Raw genomic sequence first — 20252 nt, 5'->3', positions numbered from 1 at the left:
GTTTGTTTATGCTACCTGTCCAATAATTAACTTATGTAAGGAAAACTCCATTAGCAACGTTCAGTGGATATCGTGGCGTTTAAAATCTCACAAATTTGAAAAAAAAAAATTCACCTTATATATGTTTTTCTTTTCTTCACTGTTTCCTAATCCTTGCCTGGGGAGGAATGGCGGTTTAAGACGTGAGAGTTAGCTGGGGATGAATAATCTTTCTTACCTAAGCCTTCATTCACACAGTCTTTAAAATCTGTCCTCCGGGGATGGGGACAGGGATAGATTTATGGTTATTATTATTTACTTGCTTACTTGCTCCCTCAGCCTTCACACTAAAGCGTACGCAAACACACATGTACACCCACACGAGCAACAGTGTGAGCTGTCCAGAGTTCTGAAAACTGGCAAGCAGCTATTGGTGAACTGGCTCCAGAAGTGACCTGTCCGTGGTGCTGAAAACTCCCTCTATTCAGCTTAGAGGTCACCCAGAATGATATCACTCAGTTGAGCTCTGCGATTCTCTCTTTGGATGCAGGCTTAACACAAATTAACATCCATGCATGCACACGAGTCCACAGAGAACAGTTTTTAATTGGTCTTCCCTGTGTAGCTAAGGTTTCAGGGTTGGTACCGCGGGCTAAATGCCTCCTGTGTGTTCAATGTTAGGGTCCAATTTAGCACACAGTAGTGACTGGCCAGTCTGCCTGAACATTTGCTTTGTAATTAGGCTGTTAAGCTTCTTTTTTTTTTTCAAACACACAAGACATTTTTGTTCTTCCCTTTTCTTCCCTAGCAAAGAGCTGATTTACTCCTCCAGTGATATTAAAGTATTTTACTTATTTTTTACAAGCATCCTTATCAACCAGCTGGATAAAAATTGAATTCCCCAGTTTACCTGCAGAGCTTCTTATTTTATATCGCCATCCTTGTGCTGAATTGAAATTCATCAAGAGAATTTAATTACCAAAACACCCTTACAAGTTGAGCAATCGCAAATGTGCCATCTGTCTGACTCTGTCTGCCCCTGCAGCTTTCTCTGTCCCCCCACCTGATGCATCCACATCTCCTCTTACACGTTTCTCGTTTGTGTCGTTTTGCAGCGATAAGCGGTCAGTATCCTCTGGTTCAGAACGTGACTGTGACAGAGGGTGGGACAGCGAACCTGACCTGCCGTGTGGAGTTTAATGACAACACCTCCCTCCAGTGGTCAAACCCAGCACAGCAGACCCTCTTTTTTGGGGACAAGAAGGGTGAGTTGATGGAGCAGACACCAGCCACCACATGACAGATCTGGTCTTTAAAAGTATATGTTGGGTTTGCAGAGGAATGCATAAAACGGGATTGATTCCTTTTTTTTTTGTTGTTGTTGGTTGGAGATTGACCTAAAAAGCCAAAAAATCATACTTTTTCTATCTGTCTGTGTCTGCTGTGTCTCAGCATCTGTCCCACATTTCTCGAGTTTGTGTTTTCATGTCTGTGCAGCACGTTCTTTCACAGTAAGGAGAAACAGATACACTCATGTCCCAGCTGCTTTTCATGATGTTTTTTGCAAAGCTTCCCTCTGTGGATGTATAGTATGCCGCTGTTATTATTCTTTTACTTTGTTACTGTTCATCCTTACACACATAGATAGACACACATACCCCGCTACAAAGAAGCTGTCGGTGGTCGGAGTAGATGTGACCAGCTCTATTTTGAACAGTATAACCAGTGCTGATCATCACCTGCCATTAGCAGTTTAAGGGCTTTGGCTTCTCTGTCTGTTTGTGTGCATTTTGTTTTACTTCACTGTAACGGTTGTCTGTGGTGAATGATTGGAAAGTATAACTGAATAAGGTAAGTGGGGGTGTAAGAACAGGCTAGTGCATTTTTCATCCATCCTATCTGGCATTTCAAGTACAAGCATGATCAGTGCAAACCTTGGATCAGATTAACCACCGCCAATAAAAAAATGATGTGGTGGATCAAATCCATTTTTATTTTCTATAACCCCTCAATCTAAATTTAAAACCGTGCTTAAAAGTTTTAAATTGATGTTCTGGTCAAGTTGGAAGATCAGATCATCCCACATAGGGATGGGTACCGGTTTTGGCACCGGTTCTGACATAAGCGGTAGTAACCAGACCGAAAAGCAGCGCACATTTCGGTGCTTGATTTCGGTGCTTTTTTTTCCTGAGCTGTGATACACTTTAGATTCTAGCCAATCATTTTACGTTTCCGAGGATGGTAGGCGGGGCCAGGTACGTACGTTCTTTTAGAGCAGAGCTACAGATTAAAAATGCCCAAGGCGAAGCGGTCAGAAGTCTGGCTGTACTTCACAGCAAAAGATGCAAACTCAGCAGCCTGCAACAAGTGCTTTAAGCTGATACTGTGATACTGTCAAAGGAGGTAACACCTCGAATCCGATGAAACACCTGGTGACGCATAGCGTTTTTTTAAAAGCCGAGAAATGCGCCGTATTTGATAGCTTGCTGCGAGACCTCACACCGAGCACATCTACTGCGGGTGTGGTGCCTGTTATCGGACCTGGAGTTAGCAACATCCCCCAAAAACCCGACGAGTAGAGTCCTGGCCCCTACCCCTGACAGTGTAGCAGAAATGATGACGGATGATGATGGCAGCAGCAGCCGTTCTCCTCTGCGTGAGTAGCTTCATGTTGTTCGTGTGTAATTTACGTTGAGTACGCTAACCACATTATTACATTAATGCATGTAAGGTGAAGTAGCAAACACCGTCGTAGTTACATGCGGCTGTCTTCTTGTTTGATGGCAGATACTCCCTTCACCCTGGCCAAAAAGGCTAAAATGACCAAAGAAAAAGTGGAAAACAGTTAAACATGAGAGGTTTTTGGACAAAGTTTGTGTTTTTTCCATTGATTAAGCACTGCTTCCAGCCAAGAGTGATACCATATATGCCCTATAGCTGCAGAAAAGGCTAACATTGTTATCTTTTTACAAAAAAACAGCTGAACATGAGAGGTTTTTGGACCAATTTTGTGTTCTCCATTCTTTAAGCACCGGTTTGAGCACCGTTTAAGCACCGGTGTTGTGCCAAAAAGTGATTGCCTGCCAAAAACGGATTTCCAATGTTTCTGTGTATTTTTCATGTGTAATATCTTTACATATGTTGGTAAATAGACTTCGGTGAACAGGGTTTACAAAGGGGTTATATATAGAATTAAAAAACTATCTGTTTTTCAAGTATCTTTACAACTCTGTGTTATTGTACTTACATTATAACCAATCCGGTCCTTTATCCCCACTTAAAATATTTTTACAGAACTATTGTAATATTTGCTGCCATTTCCGCTGTCCTCTTGGCCAACTTACTCTTACAAAAGACATTTTTAATGTTAATGAGATTTTTTTTAACTGCATAAATAAAGGTTATATAAAGGTCACTGCCAAAAACTGATTGCGGCTTCTACCTTGTTACACGAATGTTGTTTGTGGCTCAAGATGACTTTATGTCATCCATGAGGGATGCATTTGACACATGTTTCACATATTATAGCCCAACAAGTTACTTATAGAAGTTTAAATACGAGCAATCAGTTTTTGGCAAATACTGGAAATCAGTTTTTGGCAGACAATCAGTTTTTGGCACAACACCGGCACCGTTTCAAAAGTACCGGTTTGGCACCGGTATGGGATAAAACCTAAACGATACCCATCCCTAATCCCACACAGTCTGTTGGTGCTTAGCTCGTACCAGCATCAGCGTCTGCAGCACACAGTATATTAGGAGTGATGCAATATTGTTGGCTTGTGTATAAGTGAGAGCAATAAAGTTGTTGCTGATATTCAAAGACTCATTTTCACATTTTGTGGTATAGCCTTCATCAGCAGAGCATAACTTGCTGGGGTATCCAGTTAGCTATTTAGTGGTACATTTTTCCCCAGGTATTACAATGGGTTCTCAGACCCAAATGACTGTCGTATAACGCAGAAGCGAACAAAAACACTTTGGAACTACAGTGAAATTTCATAGCACATAAAAACATCAGCAATGAAAGCCACATCTTTGTGAGAATTGCCTAAAGAGTGACAAGCAAAAAGTACAGACTTCACTTAAAGTGCGTGGGTGAGGGGCGTGTTTAAATCCAGTTTAATGATTTAAAAATGTTGAACAGGAAAGACTTCACACTTTTTTTAATAAGAGGTGTTAATATCCGTTTAATCAAACTCGTGCTTCAAATGTATGAGTTTGTAAACATTTTGCAACTGTGAGGATATGCCGCAGTGTACAAACAGAGGAGAGAATGTTTAATGTTTTGTTATATAGGACTTTAACAATCTCATCAACACATCCCACTTTCAGGGAGAAAACAGCCTGGGAGTGATGTCGTCTGCAGAGAAGAATCGAAGCTCTGTATAAATAACAGTTTATATACCCGAGATCTGCATATTCCCACACAGACATTTCTCCATTAAACAAATGCAAGCCCTTGTTATCGTTCACACATTCACCGACACACGCAAACACAATATCCTGCATGCATACACAAACTCTAGGTGTGGCAGGAAACTACGATTGTTTTAATGGCTAATAAGTACAGAGGGTTTATTCCTGACCTTTTACACCATCTTCAGTAGTGTCCCCATAAAGAGGATTCATGGGCCTTATTTAGTTGGTTCATGCCTGTTGGAGTGATTGTGCCCTGCGCATCTCTCAGCTGTATTATTTGAGTGTAATAGAGTATGAATCACACTCTCTTGTAAGTGTCTGGATTAAGCACATATGGGATTTACACAGTCTTTTTCCATTATCCCGCTGCCCACTGGGTTGCCTTGTCCAGTTGGGTGTTCGTGCACTGTACGCGTGTGTGTTTTCTGTGTTTGTGTTTGTATGTATTTTTGCATAGAGTAACTGAATGCATGCATGGGGCAAAGCATTTCAATTTTCAGTCATTCACGTTTTCACTTACCTGCCTTTTTTCAGAAAGAGCAGCGGTAAAAAGCTGCATTGAACATCAAATTCAACAGTTGATGTTCTCCGCAGGTTATTCCATATCACACCAGGGGTCGGGCTTGGGGGTCTATTTCATGGCATTTCCAGTGCAAGGCTCTGAGATTGGAAATGAAAAACCAGCCAAGGACTCTCTTATTATCAGAAAAGCAGGGGGATACTACTAAGGCTCCAGAGCTGTGTTGCTGTTTTGGTTTGGGTCTGTGTTTGTGTATGTGTGTATGTGTGCTTTGGGAGTTGTCTTGCTGAACGTGGCAAATTCAGATGCACATGCTGATGGGAGCACAGAGATGGTGAGTGTTTCCAAAGTGCCACTGGCAGTGTGTGAAAGGAAAGATGTCTCAGCTGCAAACGCCTTTGAGCACAGTAGGTTTCAGATTAATTTTCCTTGCTGCCTGTTGGGAAGAAGAAGATGGGGATTAGGGCAAGCACACAGTTGCTCAAAAATACAACCCCAACTCGGCAACTTTTTGCATACTTTGCTATGTCACAGTGGTTGAAAAAACTATTTTTCCCCCCGTCTCTTAATGTACAAGATATTTTCCATGCAGTTTAGCATCCACCTTGTTTGAACTTGCAGGTTTACTCCGTGTAAACGCAATTCTTCTTTAAATGTTAAAGGTCTATTTCAAAGTCAGCTACCGTAAATTTCACTGTGATGAATTGTGTTTTTTTCCCCACTCTAATTTAGACCGAAGGAATCATTTCAGATTTCCGTATTGATGCGCGTCTGCTCAACAGGTTGGTGACTTTGCACTGCACCTGCATGAGCACGTGTCGCATCACAAAAGAACGTCACTTGCATCCGGGGTTAAACCCAGCCACAGAGCATTAGCATAAACATATTGCTTTTGGAAAGACAAATGCAGCAACTGACTCCATCGCAGTCTTTTGAGTGGTGCCGGTTTCTCGGCTGTTGTTGTTTAATGTCAGCGCTGAGACTCACCTCTAAGACATTTAGTCAGATGAAAGAGACTCCTCTTGTCTCCCATCCTCTCAAAGGTGCTGGCTGTGAAGAGTTGTTTGAATTTCAAATAAGTCATTGTCCCGAATGTAGCCAATTTTGTCCTTTCCATCACTTACCACTAAGGGACTTAAGCTGTGCTTTGACAGTGAGAGAGATGAGCGCTGGGCAAGAGGGATTCTCTCTTTTATAAGATTCAAAAGAAGCTAATATCTCCTTACAAATTGCTCTTTTGGTTGACTTGATAATAGCTTTATTTCCTGGATGGAGAAATTCTGCAATGACCCATAATTACAAAATATTCGTTATTCCCATACTAGAAAGAGCCTATGTATAATTACTTTCCAGGCTAAATTTGCAAGCCTATTTAGTGGACTCATCATGTGTGAGCGCTCGCTATGGTATGACATTTAAATCACTTACTCAACATGGTTGCTGTAATTCGCTAACCCTTTTACATACCATTTCTTTCTTTCTTTATGAACACCCACATGTGGGTTTTCATTTTCAACCTACTTCCTTGATTCTTTTCCCTTCTCTTTAATTATCTGTCCACCCCTACCTTCCAGACTATGGCAGGATCATGGTTTACCTGTCTTTACATGCATCATAAAGCGTTTCCCTGCAGCACAAACTTGGCAGAGCTGAATACATTATAGTTCTGTTCAAAATGATACTAAAGCTGCAGGCCTTTGTACTGGGAGCTGTGTGGCTAGAAAAGATGCTGCACATATTTCTCCAGTAATGTAATTAGTGGTCTGATATTTGGGTTTAGGTCATGTTGTCTTTGGACAACCTCCAGGAAAAAATAGTAACATGCCTTGCAGTGTGGTGGTGTAGTATTTCTTCAGGGTCAGAAATAGTACACTTTATTCTGGAACTGATATCATTTATATTTGCTCGTTTAGTTCCTGAAATAGTTTCCCAGCTAGATAAGTACAGGGAAACTATCGTGTTACACTATGAGAAGATTTTTATTTAAATTTTTTTGCCATTTTCACCTTCACTGAGTAGATGCGGCAGAGGCAGGAAATGTGAGGAAAGCGAGCAGATTGACATGCAGTAAAGGTCTGAGTTCAGCGTGAATCAAACCAGGGACTCTTAAAGATCCTTAAAGATATTTGCACCCATGTGGTATTCACTCTGAACACTCAGCTATTGAGTTGGTCTGTTTACAGTAGAAAAAGATAAAAATGGATTTTACAATAATAGTTCTCAGACACATCTTTTAGATAAAAATGCCATTGAATACCGTTCTTTTCATGTAAATGCTACTCTTCAGCAAATCCTCATAAGTGCTGTTCTGTATATGTATTTGTTATGAATATATGACTAGGCACTGAAATTAGTTTGACATCTTTCCAGCTAAATGCTTTATTAATGCTTTGATTTTGAGAGATTAATGCAAATTTTAAAGCATTTTTCATGCTCTTCAGTTACTCTGGTCTTGCCTCATGCTGCTGAAAAGGCAAACTGACCATTAAAAGGTCACGCTGTCTTTGTAACTTCTAACGCAGTGTGAACTCGGGGAGCTACCTGAGTCCCACGCATATGCGCTGGCATATTAGAAGAACAGTCAAATTAAAAACTGCATTCTAAAAATGGGCAAGTTTTTCAGATCTGTTTGCTGCAGAGGTTATTTGTAGCATTTTTTGAAGTACATATGAGCAATAGTTTGTTAATGGTTCTTGAAAAATTACCAAGTGCTGAGTGCACCTGTGGTGGACAACTCTGTCTATGCTGTGCTATTTGCAGATTGATTGAATCTGTTTAAACATTAAGATTAGTGTTATGGGTGAACAGCTAAGGGCCAACTGCTCATTTTTAGGCCCCCAAACTGCTGAATATGAAACTATTCAGGTCCTAAGATATCAAATATTCAGCTGTCTGAATCAATTTGCTGGCTGTTTGTGAGCGTGTGAGCGTGTGTATCTGTGCTTGTAAGCCCATATATACGTGTGTGCATGTGGAATGTCAAGCCTTCCACCTCCCCAGTATGCAACCATGAAAGCTTTGATGCATTCAGAGTATCTGTGCCTGAGCAATTTAGGGGGATAGGCTTTTAAAAGTTTTCCAAAGTAAATAACAAAATAAGAAATGCCTGACAGACTTTTTATTAAACAGATAGTAGAACTTTCTCTCAAAACTTAATCTTAGCTAGAAAGTTAAACTTTTGAGACAGCTGTCTTTTTCCCCCTGGTAGAGTACCTCTATGAAACATCCTTTCATATCGGGCTGAAGATTGGTACGGTGTTCTCTGTGATAGAAAAAAAAACTTGACTGTAAATCTCCAAAGATCCCTAACAAGTCCCCTTTCTCCAAGACAAGGACCATAAAACATGAGAGGAAGAAAAAGAAGGAAAAGGAGATGGAATGTAGGCCTTGGTGGGATAAAGGAGACGAATTAAGGAGGCATTTTATGAGAGCTTTCAGATGCAGTTATCACCTGTGAAAGAAACAGGCAAACTTTTTCTCTGACCTTGAGGATTCTGCGTCCTCTCTCTTTGTCATTTCACTTTGCGCATGTCTGTGTTTGAATGTAACATTCAGCGTTTGATTTGAAAAAAGGAAGAAAAAACCTGCTTTTGTTTGCAGTGCACTTAGACGTGCATGCAGGTATTGTAATTAAAAGTAGCGTTCTGTATAGTTGTCACTGTGGATTGGAGAAACTGGTGTCAGACAAATGTCATTTCTGCTCGTTCTGATGTAAAACAGGCTGAGGTGAGACAGACAGTGCACTGTCAAATGAGGCAACAGATCCAGTTATTACTGTCTTTATTAGTAGAGCCACTTATCATTCACAGGGTGTAGAGAAGAATACCGGAGGCAAATGGGAATAATTACCTCACACTTATAGTGTCAGGCTTATTCTTTCTGTCTTTAAGGAGAAAGTTCTGGAGTGCAGAATTGGGAATAGGAAATAATTTCTCTCTCTCGCTCTGTCTCTCTTTTCTTTTTTAGAAAAAGAAATACATATTTTTAAACTGCAGCCTAAAATTAAGAGTTGTTTGCAGGGAACCTTTAATCCTATAAAAACAAGGATACGACACTCCAGACCTTTTCCACTTTCTTTTAAATGCTTTGCAAAGTCATTTTGAAGGATAGCTGTAGTGGATACCCCAGTAAAAATATGTAGCACCTTATAGACACCCTGCTCTCGAGCTGCTGGGGAAAATGTATTCCTCTGCAAAATACAGTAGAGTTTATGGGTAAGAGCTGTCTCCTCGCTGACCCGCTTCTCACAAGGACTTAATGAAGTAGGGCTGGCGAGGGTGTCCCACTGAACTCGACATGGCAGGTAGAGACTGATGAAAGAAAATCATTTCTGTCACAGGAAAAATCTCCACAAGCCAATTACTCTATAGAGTATGGCACATTTTACATTTTAAAAAGCCAGTATTCCACCGAAAGCTATAACAGGTAATGGAGGCTGAGGAATGCCTGAGATAGAGAATATACATTAAGCAATTCAATAGGCATTGCATTCTGTTTGCTTTTCCCTATCAGTCCCTCACACACACACATTCGCGCAGACAAATTCAAGTCCCCAGATGGGTTGTTGACAAGGAAAAGAGAACAGTCACATCCAGACACAGGCGGCTGAATGTATATTCTGAAATTTGCACTTTTCTCATTATAAAACTGTGTCACTTGAATGAACAAACACCTGCCAAGGTTCCATACTAATACATACTGTCCCTGGATAGATGAAGGGACGGGGAGGTAGAAGGAAGGAGGGGGTCAGTGGAAAGAGGGAAAGAAAAGGGCAGAAGAGAGGAGAAGGAAAAAATATAAGGAAGCAGTAAAATGTGCAAACATGACAGGTTAAAAGTGAGTAGTTTGAAAGTCCTGGCTGTCATATGGACTCTGTATGTCCATACAATAAACACGTGTCTAGTGTAAAACAAAACAAAAATGTAATTACCATCTATTCACATATACGTTTCCTTACCTGCCACTTTTAATGGTGCCACAGAGCAACACAGGAAAACTGCTACAGTATCTATGCAGTCTAATTAGATATGTGCTGGACTCCAGTTGCACACACACTGTGCATGTCACCATATATAAACAATTTGCTGGCATGCTGTGGTCATCTACTGTGATATTTGCAGTTTTAGTGAGGCTCACCTAACATATTGATGGATCACAAAGCCATCAGCTGTGTGTGGTAACAAACTTACTGTAGGGTTACCCTGGTGGAGATGGACAGAGCTTTGAATACTCGAGCCTTCTGTTCTCTGTGGAAACAAAGGGAAAGTGATTAAATAGATGCCTTTTAGTTCCACTGTGGTAACATGTTTTAAAGGTGAATGCTGCCTATAATGCAGGTTTGGGTAAGACACTGGTCGGACTGTGCCATAGTCAGATTTGGATACTTAACATGTATTGTGCCATCGCTATTTTCTGTGATCTTAACTAATTATTAAAGTCAGTTTCATAGCAAAACCAGGAGGTGAAAAATCTCCATGACAGGCAGGTCATACCTTATGTTTTGAGCTTTAATGGTGAAATGCAAAGATAATGTCAATAAGTGGAATAAAAGCTTCCCAACACGTGTTAACAGATTAGAGGCTAACAGGAATAGTGGCGTCAACACCGCTACTCCACCTGTTTATGTTAAAATGTTGACCAAAGGTGGTAAATGTCTGTGTGAACTGCTGAAGATGCACTATTTTAATTGAATCTGTTATTATGGATCAAAAATGTAAATTGTACAGAACAAACAGAGCATGTTTGCCTCCATCCACAGTTTCCCACCCATAATAAAAATGTCACTTCAAATATATATATATATATATTTTTTTAAAGGCATTTTGCACCTTCTGTCTGTGCAAGCTTTGCTTTGTCTTAGCTTTCCATTTCAAAGATGCGCTTTTCTTCTCGGAGTCTTGGAGCTTTGGTGTTACCGCCGTTCACTGTTATCTGACGTCACGGCTGCATTCATGGGAACCTCAGCATGGATGCTGTTCTCAGCCTAAGGCCATCAGCGGTTGTAATTGGATGAAGAGAGAATCAAACTTGGGCTCAGTGAGCAAAAAAAAAATGTGGTTGTATTCCGTCAGTAGTTATTGTGGAATACAAATCTGCCACCCTTTGATGTTGACAACAACACCGTCCTCCACGAACACATTCAGGGCTGTCGGCACTAATGGTCTATAATGGATGGCATGCAGCTGCAGCACCTTCGCAGACAAATAGCAAAGGATGCATTCCTCTTCTCCACTCTCTCTGTCAATATACAAGCTTTCATGTGAAAGACTAGTGGTCGACTGTAGTTTGTTCTACATGCCGTGGAAAAATGTATGTCCTGTGCACCGTTGATCTGTGTCTGTTAGCTTTTATGTTGTATAAATCATGTATAATTAGTATATAAAATTTGCACCCTGAATAAAGTCCAAATGTTAAAAAATATAACCTACATTCATTGGGTGTTTCATCCCTTAATTGTATCCGTCCCCATCTGGCGGGCCAGAAGTTGATGTTGTAATGATGTGGTCACATGAGCTTCTGGCCTCTCCAGCTTACCCTAACCCAGTCAGCGCTATTCTCCCAGCTCTGCCCTCTGAGAGATCTTGCTCTTGGTCTTCCTAGAGCTAAGTAGCTTCTCCCCTGCCCCGATCAGCTGGGTGGATGGTGCCGATGTCCCAATGGGTTTGCAGTTTCATACACATCTCCTGCTCAGAGATATGTGCTAGATCCAGGAGGACCGTCTCTCTTGGGTGAATGACATATTGCAGCCTGACAAAGGTGTGGGCCAAGATGCTTTTGTTTCCACAGAGCATGTCTCAATTCCCAAATGTGCAGGTTAGCTGAAGGGAATGGTGCCTCAAACTACACTGATAGAAACAGTGAAAACATGTCTCCAGAAGCCAGTTTCACTGCCTTTGTCCTTTGACTGTCTTTTGCCTTCTGCGACCCCTGTAACTCAGACTATCTCTCTAATCCGTCCCAGTTAGGTAGTTAGGTAAGCATTTGGACAATAGCACAACATTTTAGTCTTAATTCAGGACTCTGATAAAAATATTGTATTAACTCTTTAGGAATTAAAGTCGTTGTTATAAAAAGCCTTTTCAGGAGGTCATTGGACAAACTAACATCATTTTAAATGGTTTGTGTTTAACAGTTGTGTTGAAATGCTTTGCAACCAGTGACCACTTGAAGTCAGAACCCATGGATGTCAACAAATGCTGTGTTTCCTCATATTCACTTACAGGCCTTTAATGCTGCCTGTCCATATTTTTTTTCTTCAATAACTGAAAAGCATGCTCTGTTGGGCTGAGATCAGATGACTTGGTCTTTGAGGAATATCCTATTTCTATTCTTTGAGAAACTTTTTGGTTTCTCAAAGGTTTAGGTCATTATGCCTATGCATAGTGAAGTGCATAATGGATAGTGAAGTTTTAGAGTATTTGGCTGAATCTGAGCAGAGAGTATAGCCCTCTGTAATCCTCCAAATACATCCTGTTTCATCTGTCAGCAGTCACATCATCAGTAAGCACTAGTGACACTGTAACACTTCCACTTGCAGCCATACATGTTCATGCCATAATGTTGCCTTCACCATGTTTGACAGATGAGGTGATATGCTGTCATTCCGCTACAAGTTAATTTTAGTTTCTTCTGTCCTAATTTTTTAGAACTGTTTTGTTTAGGGCAATTCAAATCTGGCCATTCTGTTCATGTGTGTTACCAGTGATTTTTCTTTTGCTGTAAATCCTCAGCGTGAAAGCGTCGCTGGATTGTAGACTCTGACAATGATGTGGCTACCTCCGCGAGATCGTTCTTAACTTAGTTAGATCATATGAGTGGGTTTTGGGAACTGTACATTGATTCACTTTAGCTGTCTTCTGCTGTCTTTCAGGATGTTTAGTGTTGCTGATCAGCCTGTGCATTCCTCCTCCTCCTTCTCCTTCTTCTTCTTCTCCTTCTTCTTCTTCTTCTTCTACTTCTTTTTTTTTTTTTTTTTAAATGTACCTGATTTTTGATCTCTTTGTTTTGGATTTTCAGCCTCCCTCACTTACATAAACATGTGTTTGGACCTCATATTGAGAGTACAAGTGAAAAGAATAACCTGAGAACAGGCCTCACCATGACAATGACTTGCCAGTTAGTTGTCCACTTTTGATTAATTGTTTTTGGGCCTCTGAAAATGGGGCACTGGTATAAAAGTGGCTTTAATCCTTAAACAGTGAATTTAGTTTTGTTTACAACCTTTTTTTTTTAACCTAATTCTTTAAATTAATTTAAACTTCAATTATGTTATTCTTTAAACTTTTGTTAAACCCCCCTTGATTAAATATGAAAGTCTTTATGCCACACATTGATTATTTGATTTACAGTCCACTGTGTTGGTGTACAATGGTAAAATTACAAAAATAAATGGGCTCATTGTCCAAAAACATATACACCTTACTACATTTCTAGATAAGACAGACTTTGTAACTTGCTGACCAACTGGTCTGATTATGGAAGTGGGACTGAAATCTAAGGGTATTTTTACTGTTAGCAGCTATGTTATGATTTCATGGTTATATATAACAGCTTTCATGTTTCTAAACCCAGCCTGAATCCCCTCCTTCCAGGGGGCTCAGGATGATCCTACTTTTTGGCATCAAATCTATCCCGATCTTTGCCTGTAACTACTGGAGAAAAAAAAGCAAAAACACATGACTGGATTACAAAATCCGGATTATGTATCGAATAATGAGAATCATATAAATTCAGTATTCGAGGAGTATTTAATCGTCTTTCTCCATTTCTTTATCAAGAGGTGATTGACAGGATTTCCCCACTTATTCAATCAAGTTTTGTTACAGCTGAGTCACTTTACAATTAATCGCATTTATTATAAATGTAATGTCATCACAGCAAGTCCAATCATTCTCATTTCTTTGCTCAAGTAAACCAGCAAATCAGAAAAGTCTATATGCTTTTCAATGAACTCCTCATGCCCCTCATTCTCTCTCAAATCAAATCTTAGAGTGAGATTTCGAAGAGAGGACAGGATGAAGGCAGAGTTGTATCGCGACAGCAAGCGAGCCAGCAACAGTAAATGTATTTCCTGACATTTGCCTGCTCGTACTTCCTTGCCCAAAGCAAATAAGACAACAGTTGAACTGAAGCATTGTTTAACTTTTACACATTCACAGGTTAGTGGAGCTGCCTGAGTAGACAGAATGAGGTCTTAGGGTGGGTGGAAAGAGAGAAACTGAAAGACTGACAGAAAGATAGATAAACAGAGACAAAGAGCAGTCTTTGTTGGGATTTAATCCATATTTGCCTTATTTTATTTGTTGGGACAAAGTCTATGCATTTGTTTGTATAGTTTGATGACATGCTACAGGAATCCTAACTATCTGTTCAGGAGAGCTTTAACTGGCAGTGTATTAGACTGAAACTAATTCTGTGGTCTTGCATTAATGGGCATGTGAACTCATACAGACACTCACAGAAACAGCAGTGTACTGTCACTACACTGGAGCCTACAGATATGTCATGTGCTCATATCAACTTGTCATGTCTGCTCAGGCTCTGTACACAACGTGTAGCGATAACCGGTGTTGTGAAGAACGGGAAAGGACAGAACAAATGCAATAATAAATGAGACAGAGCAGCTGTCGTTTAGCCAAACTGATTACAACACTTTCGCCATCGACGGTAGATGTTTAGCCTGGAACCCACAAAGCAAAGCTTTCATGTCTTGGCAGACCAAATGACACAGCATTGCTCACTGACATTTCTCTTTATTTTTCAGCTCTGTGATCACAGCATGCACACATAGAAGCTTCCAAAATAATGCACCTAGAAAGGCTAGAAATGTGCCACTGTCTGACATTTACAAAGGTACAGTTTCCACTACGTATAGATTATTACCTGTGCAGCACTGAATGCCTTCTGCTTCACCCAGTTTTAATGAGAATAGAAGATGAGCAAATTTTTCACGAGTACTGTCACGGGAAAAACTACACGTAAATCCTCAAAATTATTCTAGTGTACGGTTTGAAAAAAATGTTTCGCAACACATAGATTATTACCATTACACTTTCCAAAGTTATGAGCAATTATCTGGCCCAGTTCCTCTGTTCTTTGTTACACCTATTCTGAAAATTCCCAGAAGAATTGTTTGGTCCAGGTTCATTTTGGTTCTACATGAAATCTTTTCAATTCAGATTTACAATATCCCCAGTACTGTTGTCTGCCGGGCCAGTAGTGTGAAGCAGTACAATTATTTCTTACATCTCATGTTTTCATGCTTGGATGCCCATCAGCAAAAAGAGTAACATATTGATGAAGTGTAAAGAGTGCAACTATCCAGCTTTGCAATAAGGCGCCGGCTCAGCCAGCTAAATACAAAGAGAGCGCCAGCTTCTTTCAAAGAATTTGAAATGAGGCCTGATCTATATCTTAGCCTTATTAAGGTGCCTATTAAAAATATCTAATTATGTATTACTCCATTAATACATTCGAGTGACTAGGAAATTACATCCATCCATTTTCTTAACCACTTATATGTTTCAGGGTAGCAGGGGAGGGCTTGAGCCTATCCCAGCTATCATAGGTCACCAGTCTATCGCAGGGAAATTGCATCCATCACTAGTAAAATTACATCTGATGCTCGAACTGCAGGAATATAACAAAATACAATGACAAGACATTGTATATTTTTGCCTTACATTTTAAAGATGTTTCACCTAGTATTGTGTAGTATATAAAAATTAATTAAAGTTTGGATTGGAGTTTGAAGAAAGGCTGAAAAGCTTAACGCTTTATGATGTTATAATTGATGTATTAGATACCTTGGGTATCATTTCTCATAATTCTGCCAGCCAGACTTTAAAGTACTCCTCAAACAGACTGTGTAATAGCTTTTACTTTTCAACCCTGTCTAGAGAGGCAACAAAACCCAGAGTGTTTTTTTAAATTATCATAAGATACAAATACGCTTGCAAAAGCTCACATGAAAGAAAATGTAAACATCTGTACAGAAATAGTCATGCTATCTTTCTGTTCTTTCCTTCAACCCAAACATACTAAGTCACACATGCACACACACTGTACTTGAACAAGGGGAGTTCTGAGTCACTTTCATGGAGATTAAAAGCAAAGTAGCCTTGGCTGCTCATATTAAATAAGGTTTGTAGAAAGGCATTATACTAGCAAAAGGAAGGCTTGACTAAATCTTCCCGACAGCCAAGGCCACAGAAACAGCAGGAAAGAAATTTCTGCACACTTAATAGTTCACACAGCCTTTTTTTTTTTTTAATTGCAAATTAGTGTGTAGTTTTTCGATGGCCATTTCCAAGGTGTCGACGAATTTTATTTTATTTTTTTTTTATTTTAGCTCACGTTCCCGTCCTATCATAGACGTGAAGTCTAGTTTGAAGAGCCCTCTCGTATCTGTAAACTCGCCATTCAATCACAGCAAATCTATTTCTACTTGCACATCTTGCCAAATTCTCATTAAGCCTCACTCTCTGCCTTTTATTGCAATATTGATCCCCACTGCATTCGGTTATGTCTTTTGGAAGATTACATTTTCATATAAGTAAATGTCTGCAGTGGTTTACAGCAGTGAAAGCTGTGTGGTATAGTTTAATGCGGTGGTTTGCTGATGCATTCATTTTTAAAACTAATGGAAGAAAATCAATTTCATTTGTACTGATAGATGATTTTAATAGAGAAGTTCATCTAGGATATGCATTAAGTAATACCGAGAGCAGATGTCAAAACTTCAGGGCTTCTGCTGTTGTGTTTGTTTGTTTTTTTCAGAACAAAGAAAATGTTTAGAACCAAATTTTTTTCTTGTTTGTTTTTTTTCCAGATAAGATGATTCTAGATTGGTTAATCTCTCTCTGTGTGCTTTTTAAACCCTCTTTCTCTCCATCTGTGGATGCAGTTTATTCCCTATATGGACATCAACACTGATGCATTATAAGAACCACCGTTCAAATATTAGGCACTGTTTCCACAAGTTTCTCCCACAGCCGCTAGTTTACAGTTATTTGAACATTTTTCTGACTATCTGCCTCTGGTTATCTGTGTTTCCAGCTCTAAGGGACAACAGAATCGAGCTTGTGCGTGCAACATCATCAGAGTTGACCATCAGCATCAGTGATGTCACGCTGTCTGATGAAGGCATGTACACCTGTTCTCTCTTCACCATGCCTGTCAGAACGGCCAAAGCTTACCTGACTGTTCTGGGTGAGTACACGATCCAAAGCAAAAGCAAAAACTCTACCTCAAAGGAAAATGTCATAGATGGATGTTACAGCAGCTCTAATGTGTGTAAAATCTGTAGTAAAGTGATCTAAGTACATGTTTTTCCTCTCTCTCTCATTTGCCATGGCTAAAAAATAATATATATACTTTTTTTAAAAACTCTAAATAGTGTTTTAAAAAATAAAAAAACAGCTTCCAAATGCAACGCATACACTTTAGGTTTGCTTTTACCTCAAGCAGAAATTGTCGATTAGTGAGAAAAAGACGAAAGAAAGCAAAAAAGAAATTGCATACCTTACTCAGATGTCTCAAGTGGCTGTATATCCATTTCTGCTCATGAGGCTGCTGAAGATACAAAATCCTCCAAATGGACTTTCTTTTTCACTGTGTCTCAGGAGCTTTTCAAATCCAGTAATAATAGTTTGAAAATAATTTGCAAATCTGACTCCCCATTTGAAATCTTTATATAAACATATATAATTATTATAATTCACAAAATGAAAATAGTGAAATTGTCAAGTATAACAATATTTATGTCATTATTTTGTGAATTTGTTGATTTCAGAAGATTCGGAGTTACTAGTAATACAGCATAGCTAGATTTTGCAACCTTACTGGAGCCTTGCTTTTCTTTTTTGAGGCTATCAGCTTATTGGTTTGCTGTGATGCTATGTTGTTAGAAATAGCCTGTTGCTTATGCCTGCAAATGCAGATAAAAAATAGTGTACACTGTTAGTACCTCCCTCCCCTTAGCAGTGTTTGTGTTGTGATCATGGCCTCACACAAACATTGTCTCATTTCTTGCCACTGGGCTTATTATCTTGCCAATTAGTTTTTGCTAATCTTAATAGATGTGCTTGTGCACTCCAGGATCATTAGCTGGCTCTCTGTGTTAACAAGCATTCTGAGAATTAGACATTAAAGGCTACTGCTCAATAAGGATATGGAGAAAATCATTTTGCAATTTTGAACAATAGTTAATGGTGCAAGCTAGCAAACAGAGAGGGTGATTTAATAAACATAGCAAATAGTCTGGGGATGGCCTGGTTTATCTGCCACTGCTTTGGGACCGTAAGCAATGGGGACGAATAAAAGAAAACACCGAAAATGATTTTGGAAAAAAACCTGTAATACTACAAATATTCAAGCGTCGCATTCAAATGATTTGGTGCTTGAATAAAAATATGTGCTCATCTGTTGCCAGTGTGTAAAGCTGATGGGAATGTCATCAAGGAAAGTAGTGTTCAACCTTTTACCTGATGGCACTCTAGATGTTACAGATATTTTGAGATAGAGTTCAGCCTACAGGTAAAATAAATGTCTGTAATAAATTTCATAGCAATCCATCCTATAGTAGTTGAGACATTTCTCTAAAAAATGTGAAACTCCTGAAGGTAAAGTAAAAGTAAGAGCTCTGAATAATCAGGAATTCATCCACCAAGGGCCATCAATACTGGCACATTAATGCCTGGTAATCTTTCTTAAGTCTGAGTCATCAAAGTAGCAGGTTTACCAACAGACTATTTCTGGAGCTTAACTATGGAATGCATCATTAGCTGCTAGCATTTCCACTAATACGGCTAATGCTGATGCATGACTTGATGTGCTTAGTATTCGATCAGTAATTGAAAAAGTATGTAAATGTTATCAGTTCACTAGCTGGGACCACATCCTCGGTAACGATGGGCGATGAGGGATGAGGAAGTGTGAACTGGTGCTGCAGTTTGGGGAAGGCCTCGAAGGGGACTGGCGACGGCTCCCGGGCTGGGCAGATCCCCATGTACTAACGAGAAATGAATGAAGGAAAGGAAGAGAGGAGAAGAGGAGAAGAGAGGGGAAAATGGCGGGGAAGGGTGGGGCATGAAAATGAGAACAGCAGGTATTGGAGAAGGGGGGCTTTTAGCCTGAGGCCGGAGGGGGCGTGAAGGAGGAGTGGTCCCGCTCCTGAAATTCAGATGATATCTCCACTAAAGGATATTACCTTTAGCTCTAAATACCTTATGATGGACCTGAATTCTCAAAAGCTTAAAGAAAATGCATATATATTTATGTGTTGTGTAATCACACCCCACCACAGAAATTTGTGGAATTTCCCTTTTTTCCGTGTATCAGAAATTGAGCTCTTTTCTGCGTGTTCAAAACTGGGCTTTATAGAGAGAGGGTGTAAAGCTGTACAGCCTATAGCCACCCAAGGGGAATGTGACTGTACACGATGAACAATGCACTTGATCTGCTTTTATTCAGTCTGGAGGGAAATCCATCAAATACTTTTCTGAGTCAACCCACACGCACTTATTCGCACACCACCGTTCTTAGCTGGTGTGGCACTCTTACTTTAGATACTTCAAAACTAACCAATTTGCATTAAAAAAACAGGCACATTAAAAATCACATGTATAATATTTAGCTAGATGAGGTGTGAAATCTCACTAAATTGTGCCTCTGCCGAGCAGCGGCTGTTGTTGGGATTATGTATGCAGTTTGCACCTTCAAACAAATGGGAAACATAAAACAGGAGGACCTTTAAACTGTGGCAATAAACCTTACAGGAGGTGGTGAGACAGACAAGGCAAGAGTCAGTCAATGGCATTGACTGACAGAACTTTCAGTCACTCAGCCGGAGGCAGACTTATTGCTCATTGACAGTGGAAGGGCAGACACCACACATTTAAAACACTCATTATGGGAAAGGCCAGTGATTAACATTTTCTGTAAATAGTAATGGCCTTGTCTGCGGTCACAGCCTTGTCACACACAGACATACAAAGAAAACTATTTGTCAGCGTACAGTTTTTCCTTTGATTGATGTGATGATATTTGGGGTTTTATGTTTTCACAGGAAGTCTAGTAGTGAATAAAAACCACAGGAAAAACTGTGGAATTGTTCTTTGATTGCACATTGATGTGTTTTTGTGTATTTTCTAATTCTGTGAGCATCAAAAACAAAATTCCTCTCTGCCTCATTGTATTTGTTTTGCAGCAGAGACAGTGTTTTATGACCTGGAAAACCAAAGAAACAAAGCTAATGGTGAAAAATTATGTCTCTTATAATCTGGTTTGACCTAGCAGTAAAGTAGGGAATGACCCAGTGGTTAGAAAAAAA

General features: G+C 39.7%; 1 protein-coding gene across 3 annotated transcripts in view; it reads left to right on the top strand.

Moving 5' to 3' along the window:
• cadm2a (cell adhesion molecule 2a) overlaps nt 1-20252 on the top strand; it is a 203671-nt gene that overhangs the window by 144463 nt on the left and 38956 nt on the right. For all 3 annotated transcript variants that reach the window (XM_019364041.2, XM_013272384.3, XM_019364042.2), the window contains 2 exons: nt 1095-1244; nt 16979-17131. In XM_019364041.2, the coding sequence (XP_019219586.1) occupies nt 1095-1244; nt 16979-17131 (303 nt within the window). The remainder of the gene's footprint in view (nt 1-1094; nt 1245-16978; nt 17132-20252) is intronic.

The sequence above is a fragment of the Oreochromis niloticus genome, linkage group LG10 (genome assembly GCF_001858045.2).
Source record: "Oreochromis niloticus isolate F11D_XX linkage group LG10, O_niloticus_UMD_NMBU, whole genome shotgun sequence".
NCBI classification, from domain to species: domain Eukaryota; kingdom Metazoa; phylum Chordata; class Actinopteri; order Cichliformes; family Cichlidae; genus Oreochromis; species Oreochromis niloticus.
This window is presented reverse-complemented; position numbering and strand designations above follow the sequence as displayed.